Below are 14019 nucleotides of genomic sequence, written 5' to 3'. Positions count from 1 at the left end.
TGTACTTACCTATTGTTCTAAAAGCAGTTTATCTTATCAAGGTGAGAACATACAGACCAGTCAGAGACACAACCTGTACCACTCAGCATGCAGTCGTTTCCCTCTCCTTCCATATGGTGGGTGATTCCATATGGTGGGTGACCGCCTAGAGTGGTCGAAATGACTAGATAGGCGGGGTATAAATAAATAAATAAATAAATAAATAAATAAATAAATAAATAAATAAATAAATAAATTACTGGCTTCCATGCTTCTGTGCCAGTTTCAATGTAGGATACAAAACCTGTTTTGCTGCCTAGGTCTTGTGAGTCCCTCTAACATGGGAGGGAGAGTTGGCATTTGTGTGGAACTTGGCCTTGGATCATATCTAATTGGACTCAGTGAGTCTCCCCAATGTGTGAGATTGTCTTGTTTTTGCTGTATGTCCCCATCAACCATCTATACAATAAAACTCCTAAGGCACCAGAGGCTTTTGGTCTTCATAGGGAGTTGAAGAATGCAAGCTCACTGGGGTTCTAGATGGCTCAAAACTGCTAATCAGCACTGGATGATAATAATTATAATTATATACTAGTTATATACAATTATATAATTATAAAGCAACACAGTATGAATGAATACTTTTTATGGTCAAAGACCAGTAAAGCAATGCAATATTTTAAATATGTGTTCTCAAATCACAAGCAGAACTGGACTGCAGTCCATGTTTCTCCAGTCTCAGAACCAGCATGGCCACTGGCCACAACAGCTATAGGAATCCGAGAACTGTAGTCTTTTTTTAAAAAGGAACTTTTTATTTATCATCTGCATTTCAATGTTAACTTTGAGAGAACTATAGAATGTGGATTTAGACTGTCACTTGTCTACTCAAGTATTTTGCCCCTCCCACCAAATGTTAGAAATAGCACTCCTTTTACATTTTCCTCAGAACCGTCCCATGAGGGCTGGCCTTGCCATCAGACAGAGCAAGGTGGCTATCATGGGCAGCTAGGTCGGGCGTCGTTAATGTGAAGCAAATTGACATTGTTTGATCAGTGTCCACTAAAGTATATTTTCGATTTCTAAAGAAACATACATTATCACATCATTATCATCATGACAATAATGATGTCTTTGTACAGTATTTTCTTTTACTGCCAGGGAGGGAGGATTTTCTATCCTTTTTGTCAAAACAATTTGGCCAGCTTTGGCTCCTATGCACAAGTTTTTTTGCCCAGATAGCAAATGGTTATTGGGCCAGCACCTGCCAACAATGAATTAGCAGAGGGGTAGGGGATGGACGGAAAAAAGCATTGCTGACTCTAAGGCCTTAACTTACTCATCCAGTAGCTCAGTCAATACCAGAATATGCTTTGCATAAAGAAGATCAAGTTAAATCCCTGGCATCTCGTGGACGGCTGCTAGTCAGAACTAAAGAACTGCACTAGACGGTCTGCTGGTCTAGCTAAGGATAAGGAATTTCCTACGTTCAGCTTTGCAAACTACTGTACCACTATATCTCCAATTACAGTGCCTCAGATTTAAACTGGAAATATTACAGGGGCATTTCTTTTTCTGGGAACAAACGTTCAGTTGTTGAAACAATTCTTGATTGGGTCCTTTCAAATCTGAGCTCTGTGCTTTAAATTGTAATTTTTAGTGTCCTGAAATATTCCTCAGAAATACTAATTTCCATCCATGACATATGAAATGCAATTCAATGACTAGCAATTGGGTTGTCTTGTTTTTGCCTTTAGGTCATTGTGACCATGTCTGCCCATGGAAAACCAACCCTTCAGACTTTTTTTGAGGGGAAACTCGTTTGGCTGCTGCAAATTGGTGCAAGTAAAACAGCTTGCGATTAGTAAGGTGAAGTAAAATATGCACAATTATGCCTGCAGATTCATTCCCAAATGAATCAAATCAATGATCTAGATTGTGCACCTGCATGAACAAACTAGCAAGCAGCCTCCGGTCGAGACACCAATTAAACAACAGAGAGTGTATGATGTCTATTTGCATGGGTCAGTAGCAAGTAACAGATGTGCTGGGTTCTGGTTCTGCTTGAAAAACACAGCAGATTGGGCAGGTCATGTACAAATGTAAGGGCACAAGCGACAGATTAGTTATCCTTTGTCATGACAAAGTTTCATCAGCTTTCCAAGCAGATTAAATCCATACTTTGTCACCCTGACTTCGTCAAGTGATGCACTTCAACTTTTCTCTTTCAGACAACAGTAACTCTCATGCTACTGGAGGTACGGGTGGGGGTGGAAGCAAGGTATCACACTTTTAGGCACAATATAGTGGTTTTTTCCCCTTCAAGATTTACAGTGTAGCTGCTCTAATTTCTTGGAGTAATGGTTATCTGTAGTCTTCAGCTACAAGTGAAGGCAGCATTCATGCACGAGAATTAGCCGCCTAGAGTGGCCTTTTAGGCCAGATGGATGGGGGATAAATCAAATAAATAAATAAAATAAAATAAATAATTAGAGCTGGACCCCTTTGAAAGTCAAAAAGAAAACAGCTTCCAAAAGGGGCTTTAAAAGGAAACATCTTAGTGTAGTAGAGTATACAGCATGTTCTGAGTAGATAAGGCTCTGGAGGTGAGGAGGATTTGGCCTTCCAGATGTTTGGGACTTCAGCTCCCAAAAGCTCCTGGCAGTCCAGCCAGTTGTAGGAGTTGTATTCTAAAACATCTGGGGTGGAGCAAAGGACTCCTATGGCAACAGAAGCAGTTCCTTTTCTTCCAAACATCTATGGGTCACATTTTACAATTTTTTCCAGAGGTTTCCCTTCTGTTGTAGGGGGTTTCAAGGCTTCAAATGCCCTATAGAAAGGCAGGGGGAGGGGGGAGAGAACAGCTGGAAATCAAGTTACAAAATATGGATTTTATGAAGAAGGGACTTGTGCACTTTTAAAAGGTGTGTCAAACAAATATTCAGTAGGCACAGTTGCCCATTTCATCACATCTTTTGTCTCAGCCTTGTATAACTTGTCTGCTTCCTGGGACTCTTAGAACATCAGAAGGAACCCAACCGCTAAAGCCTTTTGCCCTCACTGAATCTTCATGTCCCATATTTATGGCAGCTTGACAGAAGCCTTCCTTCTTTTCCCTCTCCCTCCCTGTAAATGTGTTTTTTTCCTTGTAAAGGCTTTTGACCTTTGCTCCTGTTTCCTCCCTTCCCTCCTTTATAACAAAGAGCTGTGTGGCACTTTTAAGACAAACAGATTTATAATAAATTGAGCTTTCATGGATGTATAGCCATCTTGTTTCACTTTCATCTCTGTTGTATTCTCTCAGTCTAGGAATGGACAACATGAAGTTCCCTGACATGTTTTTGTGCCCCCCCCAGAACCCTTTGGACACCCCCAATATTTTTTGAACATTTTTTAGATTAAATGTGTCCTCCTCTATTTCCCTTGCATCTTTTAGGGGGATAGATGTCACCTTTATAATGTCTGGAAGGTCCTCAGCATTGCCAAATGAGTTGGTATTTGGGGGGGTGCAAGAGGCCTTTTCAATTTAAAAGAACCCTTTTTAAAAAATTAAACTCATTTTTCTGTTAACAAAAATCTATTTTGGCAACATTTACTAAAAGTTTTGGGGAAAAAATAAACATTTTTAAATATTCAAATTGCACCCCCTTGATCAGCGCCATTCCCCTTTTATCCATCTCTCCTGGAATGACGGTCCTTGGGCTGTTGGCAAATCTGATCAACGGCCCTCAACTCTGCTGAGATCTTGTCATATCTGTCCTAAGCCATCCTGTCTCAACTCCTCCATACAACAGGGCTAAGCAATGCATGACCTCTCAAACATGGTTGGAGTGCAACTCTCCTAATTCTTTTGAACAGACTGTGCTGGCTAGGGCTGATAGGAGTTGCAAGCTGAAATCCTATTGTGTGGTTATACAAGTGACATAATTTTAGATGCTAATTGCTGTAACATAAGAACTCTCTATAGGTGATATTTGTTGAACGTCTAGTCATACGACTCAGTATGCAAAGGGTAAAATTTCTATGGCAATTTCTTAACCTATGGTTATTCACTTCGAAAAGCTACACCACTTGCATAACTGGATTTCAGCCAATGTCTCACAACATTTGAAGGGCTACAAATTGCCCACTGCCGCCGTAAAGACTGCTTGCTTTCATCTTCAGCTGGAACACTTTATTTCCACTTACTAGAATCAGGCTTCCCTTGAGTTGTATTGATCAATCCGGTTAAGTTCAACAGCCCAATCCACAACAATGCTCTGCTGAAGAAGGGATGCTATCTCATCCCTCTGATGTTAGTAGAAATAAATAAGTTCTAATCACAGTACTCAGCCTTCACTGGATCACAACCTAACCATACTTAAATCCTGAAGTGGAAAAATAAAGAAGCAGGGAGTTGCAAGTGACTAGAAAGGAAACTGCTTAAGACTGGAAGGAATGCAAGAAGACTTGCAGGAACTGGAAGCAAAGCAATAAGGACATGAGTAATCATGGCTATAAGTTAATCAAGAGTTATGGGACTTTGTTGTAAAGCCGCACGCATTAAATGCATGAGCAGAAACCTTTTATTAATGTGGATACTTCCAATTTGCTGTGTTTTCACTGAATCAATATAGCAACCCACCATTAAATGGGGGAATAAGGAAGTTAATTGCTATTATCACTAGCTGCCAGCCTCCTCGGTTTGTGATCAATTGACAGTTACTTATTATTATTTCAGCAGTGTTACTTAAAATTCGTATTGGCTCTTTGCCATTACGTTTGCTGGGTTTTGAGTAAACCTCCGGCATGTGCTGGGAACACTGCTTTACTAATGCATCATCCACAGTACACATTTAAAGAAGACAGTGAGATGATGTACTAATGTAATAAATATGAGAGACATACATTTTTGATCAACACACAGCTTGACAGGCAGAATAAATGTCATATGTTACTCTCATTCATCTTACAGCCATTTTAAATAGCCCTTCGTTCTTTAAGATATTTATTAGTAGGGCCACAAATACAAAATATGAATAGCTTGATTTGTTCAAGTCACAATCACCTGGGTCCCACAAATTCCAGCAGGTTTTGGTAGCCAACCAATAAAGCGTGGTCACCATGACTGCACCCCTCCTCTAAGAGGAAGGGTCTTCAAGTGTTTGTTTTGTGCCCCTGTTCCCCTCCTCAGCTCCAAGCATCCCAGTTCTAAACAACACAAGTTCAAACTGTGCCCAGCAGTCTCCATTGACCATTCAGAAGACCATAACATCAGTGGGTATCCGTCCAGTGATGATTTTGAGGCCTTCCCACAATTTGAACAGTGAGCTCAACAGATGAATCAGGTCAGTGGTGGGCAACCTGTGGCTCTCCAAATATTGTTGAAGCCCGGGTCCTGTCAACCGAAACCAGCAAGGCCAGTGGTTAGGGATGATGTAAGTTCTAGTCCAAAAACATCTGGAGGGCTACAGGTTGCCCACTCCTAAAGCAGAACTGTACATTCAAATATGCTCAAATCTGACTCCTTTTTCTGACACTTTGAAAAATGGATTATGCTATACAGATAGGCCATAAACTAGGGGAAAACTGGTTTTGTACATCTTAATACCAATCCTTCTATCATATGACATTAATATTGTACAGTAGTCACTTCCCTAAAGTGCAAAGGTGCGGGTCTTTATGTATACACAAAAACAACTGATAAGGGCAAAAAGTGGAAAACTAACATCCTGAACAGAGTTTGATGATAAAATGGACTATTCATAATCAATTACAAGGTAATAATTGCTACTAAGTCCTAATAATAGTTTATGGCTTTACAGGATTGTAATAATCCCAGGACTTGGACTATGGTGCACATAACTAAAAATCCTGAATTCTGATAATATCAGAGAAGAATATGGCCTCCTCTTGCCAGAGATACCCAGCTACGTAGTGAAGGTGCTTCTCTACAGAAATTATTCACACTCCTTCATTGGAATAATTTGTCAAGGGGGAGCTACCAAAGGATTTAATAAGCTATCCTTTACATTTCTCTTTGGAGAATGGAGTTTTAATTGGCCTATAGGGAGACTATTCCCTCAAACTCCAAAGGCAAGGATACGTTTCTTAAGAAGGCTACGATAAGATGAAGAAAAAGGATGGGAGAGAGGGCAGGAGTGAAAAAGAGGACAAGCGCTCCATGGGGTGTTCTGTAAAACCCAAGATCAAATGAAAACTTTAGCTATATCACTAAAAACTGCATTCAGTTCCTCATTACACTTATTAAGGCAGAAGAGCTAGTTGTAAAGTTCAGGAACAGTCCACATTCCTGGCACACTGGCCCTGGAGAACTTAGCAGAAAAAATACATCCTTGCCATAGAAAAATCTCTCTTTGTATGTCAGAATGCTTATTTCATTTTTATTAATTTGGATCCCAATTAGACATGGGGGCTTTGTATTTGTATCCTGAGTAATTATTATATGAACAGATTGGAAGACAAGATCAATTAGGCAGGAGTACAAAGGTAGGCTTATATTTTGGGGAGGGGCATTTTTCATATAGTGGGGCAAAGGATAGGACAATGGTTCTTTGTAAGATTCCTTCCATCTTTCTGGAAGGTGCACATTCAGTTAATGGTGCAATCCCATGCTAAGCACATTGTTGTAGAAGTAAATTCCCTTGGGTTCCATCCAATAGCCTAAAACCAGGCTTCACTTTGTGCAATGGCAATTCCTCTTCATCTCCTTCCCCTGCAGTCCCTTTCATATCTTCACCAGATAGGCCCTAACCCTCCAGAACTGTTTTTGGGAAGTATGCACAAACATGATGCAGAGAGAGAGGGAGGAAGGATTGATCCCACTGGTTGTGTCTTCTCTTTTGGTGGACAGACATAGCTGAATACAACACACCGGTCCTACAGAAACTTGCTGCAGTTGCACTTGGGGGTGGGGAGGAAGGAGGGAAGGTGATTTGAGGGTGTGCGTGTGCACATACCACGTCCTCTCTTTCTGCATCGATTCAAGCGATCACATGCTTGAATTGATTCAAATGGATTCACAAATTTTTAAAGTAGAAGGTTCTCTGGTGGAGAGGAAAAGCTATGGATTGGGGAGAGATGACTCTGGGCTGATTTGCAATTCCCATTGCATTGTTTGATCAATGGGGAAAATGCAAATCAGTCTGCCCCAAACCTGTAATATTTTCTGAAGTTTTTGGTAACGTGATTACCCTCTTTCTTGCAATAACAAACATAACATGTAGATTCCATTCTCATTCTGTTTCTCATCCTTATTCTAACAATGAAGACTTCTCTGATTCAAAGCAGTGGTTTTAAGTGCTCTAGTACGCAGATGTGCAATATTTTGAGGGCAGAATACTGCCTAGTTAGGAAAATCCTGTGTAGATTTCCTCAAATACTAGGTGTTCAAGAGTTCAAAAAGCTCAAGAGTTACACCATTTGTGTTATGTTAGCATAACTAAGCAAGTGGATCTGGGGCCCATGTGTGTTTTCATTTGCATCTGTGTGCTAATCATAAAATGTGTAGAAAATATCCATTTTGATCCCTCTAACCCTTTTTCAAAGTAAAATGCAAGGCAGTCAGCCCTACTACTACTTCTCAAAGAAATGAAACCTCAGTAGTTCAGCCCGCTCAATGTTGTTGTTGTTTTCATTCCCATTTACTAAAACGCCTCATGATACAAATAGTGACAGCCCTGTGAAATATTGGTTCAGCCTAAATGGGTGGGAGTAAGAAAAGAGCAGGGCTGAGTAAGAGATATGAATCTCAGAAAGAGTGTGAGAGGTGAAGAGTCTGTATCTGCTGTTGCCACTTGGACTACCAAGGCCCTTGCCAACTTGGTCAAGATATAATTTTTATATACTTGTGCTAGAGGGGTGGTTTATTTTAGGGTATTGAAGATTCTCCTGTGTTATGGATACCCAACCCAGTTGAGGAAGGTATCTTGGGTTTTTTGTCTGACTTTGAAATCAAAGGGATACTTGAACTTTGCAAATTCTACAAGCAACTCTGGTATTGGTGCTGTTGCCGAAGAACTGTAGTATTTTGTTGTTATAGTTGTTTGTGTTTGTCTGTTGCAAATAAGAAGAGACTCGTTTTGTGAAACTGTGTTTCATCAATAGGAAGCAAATAGATTCATCAATAGGAAGCAAATAGCCCCACAGAACCTAAAAATGTTATTCTTGCAATAAAATTAGCCTAGAAATAGAGACCAGGCTTGGAGGGCTTAAGCCCTGCAACTTATTGGCTAGCTTGCCTGTATCCTCTGAGGTTACCTACAATCCTCAAAGTGTGTGGTGGTGATGGGGAATGCATTTTCCTAACAGCAGAATACGTTATGGTGAACTATTCCTGTAGTGAGACATAGCGTATTTGGACCGACTGGACCTGAATGGTTAATTAAAATCCATGAACTCCCTGTGGAAATAAACACTGGTGCCTGCTTCTATTTTTGGACCTCGCCTAGGGCTGTGGCCTGGATGGATGCTATTATAGTGAGTGGACACTGCTGAATAAAATTCATACTTATAATCCTGATCCAATGATCCCTCAATACTTCACAAGTTCCAAAGTGTACATGGATATTTCTGATCTGGAAGGACCTATACACTGATTTCATTGGGAGAAACTATCCTGCCTGTAAATTCCCCTGCAGGGTGAATCTGCACAGGGCCCTGAAGTGAAAGCCAGCTAGCAAAATATTTGTGGCTGAAAAACATCAGCCAGTGCCAAACATTATGGTTACATATATAATCCTTTGCAACAAGATGCAGAGATCTGTGGTGAGGCCTGGCAAAAAAAGTGCACTTATTACCAAATATGCACAACTAAATGTAACCCAGCCAAGGTAGGAAAATAGCCTTTTTGTGTGGTAACATCTAACAAGAGCAAGGTCCTTGTTCAGGATCTCTCTGCTACCTGAATTCCAGTTTTTATCCTTGATTTTCTTCCCCTTCTCTTTCTATTATGATTTATGATGTCTTCTCTCCATCTTGTAGAATCTTTCTTATTGTGTAAAATTTCGTTTTTATATATACATATTTGTTCATGTATATGTGTTGTAAGCTGCCTAGAGTGGTCGCAATGACCAGATAGGCGGGGTATAAATCAATCAATCAATCAATCAATCAATCAATCAATCAATCAATCAATCAATCAATCAATCAATCAATCTCAATCGATCTCAATCGATCGATCAATCAATCAGGGGGTTGGATATTGTTTTATAGAACAATCAGGTCAGTTTCAAATTATTTGTGCTATGAACTGAAGGCAAAGTTTCAGATATAGAAAACTGCACATGGATATTTTTTTTAAAGTGTAATTTAACAGAAGTAGAATATGTACTTACTTTATGAAAAGAATGATTGGTTCAGACAGGGCTGTATTAACCCATGAGCTGCCTCCTAGGTTTTGAGGTATTTCGGGGGCCCTCTGGCACTTCAGTCTTTCACTCCACTATACATGACAGCCTGACCCTGTCAATTGAGGGGCCCCTAATCCCTGTGGGGTCCTTAGGCTTCAACCCAGTTAGCCTTATGAATAAAACACCCCGGAGTTCAGATATAGTACACCTTGTGTTTTCAATTTTTAGTGTATGAGACATCAGATATATACAGTATTACTGCTACATCATTAAGACTGACAACCCTTGCTATGAAATTGATTTGGGCTCTGATCAACATTTTCACCACTATGTTTAAAATTGATCTACAGCTGTGATTAATGCCTTTGAGAAACTCTGATCAAAATGGATTTGTTTAGTTTTCTGGACTCAGTTCCATGAGTCACCTTTTACCTTAGAATGACATCAATCAGCTTAGTCTGGTCTCCACAATAGCAAGAGAGAAAGAATGCACGAGTAATTTTAGGTTGTCATTGAGTGATTCGTTTTCTGACTTCACATGTTCACCAAAAATAGAAAAGGCCTTACCATAACTGTCATAAGCATCTTCGCTTGTTCCGTGACCATAGTCATAATACTCGGGCAGACTGCAATAGATTCAGATAGCAAGTAAGGTTATTGGAAAAGTAATGCTTCAAATCACTAAATCCAAACAACACACAAGGCTGTAAGTTTGTAATTTTCCCCCTTGTAAAAACCCCCCCGAAAGCTACAATGGCAAACGATTAACTCAAACTTTAAGAGGAAAAACTTAAATGAAAAATACAGTACAGCATACAGTAGATTGTATTGCTCCTCTCATTTTTCTTCCATAAATGCAGTCCTGAACAGATTTTGTTGTAGCACTGGCACCATAGGTTTTTACAAAACTGTTGGAAAAGTTACTTTTTTGGAATACATCTCTTTGAACCTCTCATAAATAGTGGAGGGCTTGCAGAAACATAAGACACATTTGCCAAGATGAGTCGCTGGGGGGGGGGGGAATCCCCAAAACCTGCACACTGAGAACTTGGAAAAATTATTTTGTCGGACTACAACTCCCAGAATTCTTTGCCCAGCCCAGCCTGAGGAAATCTAGGTGATGTTTGAAAAGTAATATTTTTAAACTCTGAAAAAGAACTGGGCTATCAGTTCTTCATTTTCAGTTAAGAGGAACAGAATATTTCAATCAGTTAAGGGAACAGCCATTCATAATATTTCTGAAACACAACTGTCCCAATTTAAACAATGAGCTTATGATTCCTGGACTGAACCTGCAAAACAGCTGTAGAAACATCAAGTCCATTTCCTTTCAAAATAAAAGGGCTGTCTGGGGAACAGATGGGGTTGATCCCAGAACTGCAAGGGATGTAAAGATGATTATGTCTGTTTCCCTTTGGTGCAACAATAACATTTTAACTAAATTTCTCTAGCAAACATCCTTTGGTATAGATGAAATCTGTTTAAAAGGGTTGGAAACTCTTGACTTTCACTAATCCATGGTTGGTGTGTAAGCATGACAAAGGATAATGTTAGGTAACAACTCTCATAGCCCAGTAGTAGGAAGGCACTAACAATATTAGCACTGGAAATATTCCCGCCATCAACAGAGGCAGTGAAGAGGGCCAAAAATAGCAGCTGAAAACAGTTTTCACAGTTGGATCCCTTGCTTTGATCTCAGAAGAAATTATTGTACACATGATTTTCAGTGTCACTCTTACTCAGTTGTCATAAAATAATTCCCTGGCTTTGTCTTTTATAAAATGAACAAACAAATGAACAAAAATATGAACATGTTAATAACATATGCACGTTTATAAAAGATATGCAGGTTTTAATGTGTTTTATATTAAAATCTATTTCAACAAGCAAGAGCTTTAAAAGAAGAAATTCTGCCTCTCTAGCTCAAAGCTGTTTGGAAGTCAAATCTCCTTTTCTTGGGAATTACCAATTGTCTTAATAGTGTTTTTTTTAAAAGTAACCTTTATATACTATTTTCCCCCAGTGGGTTTTCGCCTCTGAGGGATATACATGACTCTCTTCCCTCTCTACCTGTTAGCCTCACAACAGACCTGTTGTGATGCTTAGAGACAGTGAATTGAACCAAGCCTACTCAGCGAGTGTCATGGCTCACCAGGAAACAGAACTCAGATCTGCTAAGTTCCAGTCGAATTCTTTAAGCATTACACCACTGTAATATTGTAAAACTTAGAAGCTGCTGCAAGCACAACTGTAGAATCATGCTGTAATTCTCTGTGTTGTTTTAGAAAAATATATATATACACAAACATGCACATACACTCCATGATGGCACGTGTCACTGAAGCTGACTATTTCTTGAGGCAAACTGTTCAGAAAACCAGTGGAGTGTTGGACTAGGAGTTGGGATCGAAACTCCGTTTGGCTCTAAAAACTCAGTGGGGAGTCGTAATGGCAAACCACTCTTTAAACATTCAACATACTTCTAAACTTCTGTAAGGGCAGGAAGCAACTTCATGGCCCAGAACAGCACACATAGCCCGATACTTTCCTTTCTTATCCGTATACCATCAGAACTCAGTTCTTTCCTGAGTTGAAGATCCATTAAACTGTAGTTTAAACTGTAGTAAAATTAAACTGTAGTTTAAACTGTAGTAAAATAAAAATGGGAACTGGGTGGCTTCCTCCTAGACCACAGAGCAACAGGCCTTCTGCCTGGGAGGATTCAGGAAACAGCTGTCCTGAAAGGCAACAGTTCTAAGCTCTGTCCTTGCATTGAAGGACTACATGTCCATCCACGGCTGTCTAAGAAGTTTTTGTTACCCCTATCTCTTTCTAGCTATAAGTGATTATTTATACAACATCCAAGAGGGAATGTATTATCAGAGACACATACAGTACATGGGAAGAAAGCGAGAAATGAATACAGGCTTCAATATAACAATCTATGTGTTAATTATTCATAGATATTTAGAAATCATCACTAGATTTTGGAAAGAAATGTAGCGGATTACATCTGATTATAATGAGGTGACATCTACTTGCTCAGGTGGAAACGAGGCATTTCAGGTGCAAAATGCTGACAGGCAACTTCAGAATCCCCGCTTTCCCTTTTTATAGCTCTTCATCTGTAAACTCAGTTGGGACTAGACAGCTCTACCCACAGAGGCTGTCTTCACACAGAGCACAGTCACCGCTGATAGTGCTTCAAATAAAGAGCTGTCCTCTGTAAGGAGGCCATCCTGTTCCAGGGTGAGAATGATATTTGCTGTCATTGTGCATAGAAAGTGGGGATGAATATGAGGAATTCTTTCCAACAATACTATAGCTGCCCCCTGTCTTTCTACCTTGAAGTCAACTAGTGTTTGTGGTAGCCAGTGGCAGATCTACTGTGAACCTAATGAAGCTGAAGATTCGAGGCCTCTAATCTTGGAAGGGCTGCAGAAGTGACTTTAGTCCACGTTTTTTTTTTTTAAATGTGGTGATCTGTCATGGAACAACCCCAATGAAGAAAGCAACAGTGGCTACCCAGACCTTGTTGCTGGTTGCAAAGCCCCCCCTCCACCATAACAGTTCAAGCTTCAGGGCCCCCCAAAATGTAGGCCCACTACTGGTGGTAGCAATAAGTAGAGCTCACACTAAGGCCTGTGTTGGGCCTTCAACATTCCTGTTCAAACATCCCTTGTCAGTTGCTCCAGTCTGGAGTTCAGGAGTTGGCAGCCATGCTGGATCTGTTGCAACTATCCTGTTGAAAACCTGACTTAATAACATCATTAACTTGCATTGGCTAGGCCTGCCTCCACAACATCCTGCAGCCATCCTTACTCAATTGCTGATGTGTAAGAGAGCTACCTATGCATACTGAACGAAATCTAACTCTCAGTCCCAATTTGGGCAGATCCATTGAATCAATGGGGTTTGCATTATTGTTGACTTAGGAAGTTATCAATGACAGGGACTAACATTTGGATTTAGACCTTTTTTGTTCTACAGATACTTGCTAGATGCTGGTTTCCTATTCCGGAATTCAAATTGCTCCTTTCCACCCAAAGTTCCTTCCCACCATCACTTACCAGGGCTGTGCTGAGGCCCCTCAAACTGACTGCCTTAATGACATGCTACGTCGTAGTAAGCAGAATGGTGCTACTCCTGACATGAAGGAAGGATGGCATGACAGCAACATTACATTCGATACTTGACCTTGGAACACCCACAACTAAGACACAAATGTGTACTGGTATATCATTCTGGTGAACTGGTGTGCTCTTCCTCTTTAACAAGTCGCAAGTGCTCCTGCAGCATTCATGGCCGGAGTCTGAATATTTCTAGAACACGGAGGCCTTTCCACTTGATTCATTAATTCATGCTACGGTAGGCATATTTACACATAACTGTTGCTTATGTTTATTAGCATAATATTAACCTTCTTATTAAGCTGTGAGCAGTAGCGTGTATTTCAAACATTTGAGCTAGCCCAGATGGTTTTCCATGAGTTCTTTAAATCAGTATTAAAAGACAGATTGGCATTAATTCAGACTGTGCACGAGTGTAACAGATCTCTGTGAAGTTTCCTGAGATCTATTACAGTTGTGCATAATCTGAACTAAGTGAAATTTGTCTGTTATTAAGAAATTAGAGGAGAATCTTTTTCTAATAAACATTTAACATTCTGAACAAACAATTGTTGAATCAG

General features: G+C 40.0%; 1 protein-coding gene across 21 annotated transcripts in view; it reads right to left on the bottom strand.

Moving 5' to 3' along the window:
* Positions 1-14019, bottom strand: part of KHDRBS2 (KH RNA binding domain containing, signal transduction associated 2) — a 520773-nt gene that overhangs the window by 59155 nt on the left and 447599 nt on the right. For all 21 annotated transcript variants that reach the window (XR_012087317.2, XR_012087305.2, XR_012087311.2 and 18 more), the window contains one exon: positions 9897-9955. Coding sequence is in view for 2 of the 21 variants with exons in the window: in XM_073000222.2 (XP_072856323.2) it covers positions 9897-9955 (59 nt within the window). In the remaining 19 variants the exon portion in view is untranslated. The remainder of the gene's footprint in view (positions 1-9896; positions 9956-14019) is intronic.

This window comes from Pogona vitticeps, chromosome 1, assembly GCF_051106095.1.
Source record: "Pogona vitticeps strain Pit_001003342236 chromosome 1, PviZW2.1, whole genome shotgun sequence".
NCBI classification, from domain to species: Eukaryota; Metazoa; Chordata; class Lepidosauria; order Squamata; family Agamidae; genus Pogona; species Pogona vitticeps.
The sequence above is the reverse complement of the archived record's forward strand: the minus strand, read 5'-3'. Positions and strand labels throughout refer to the sequence as shown.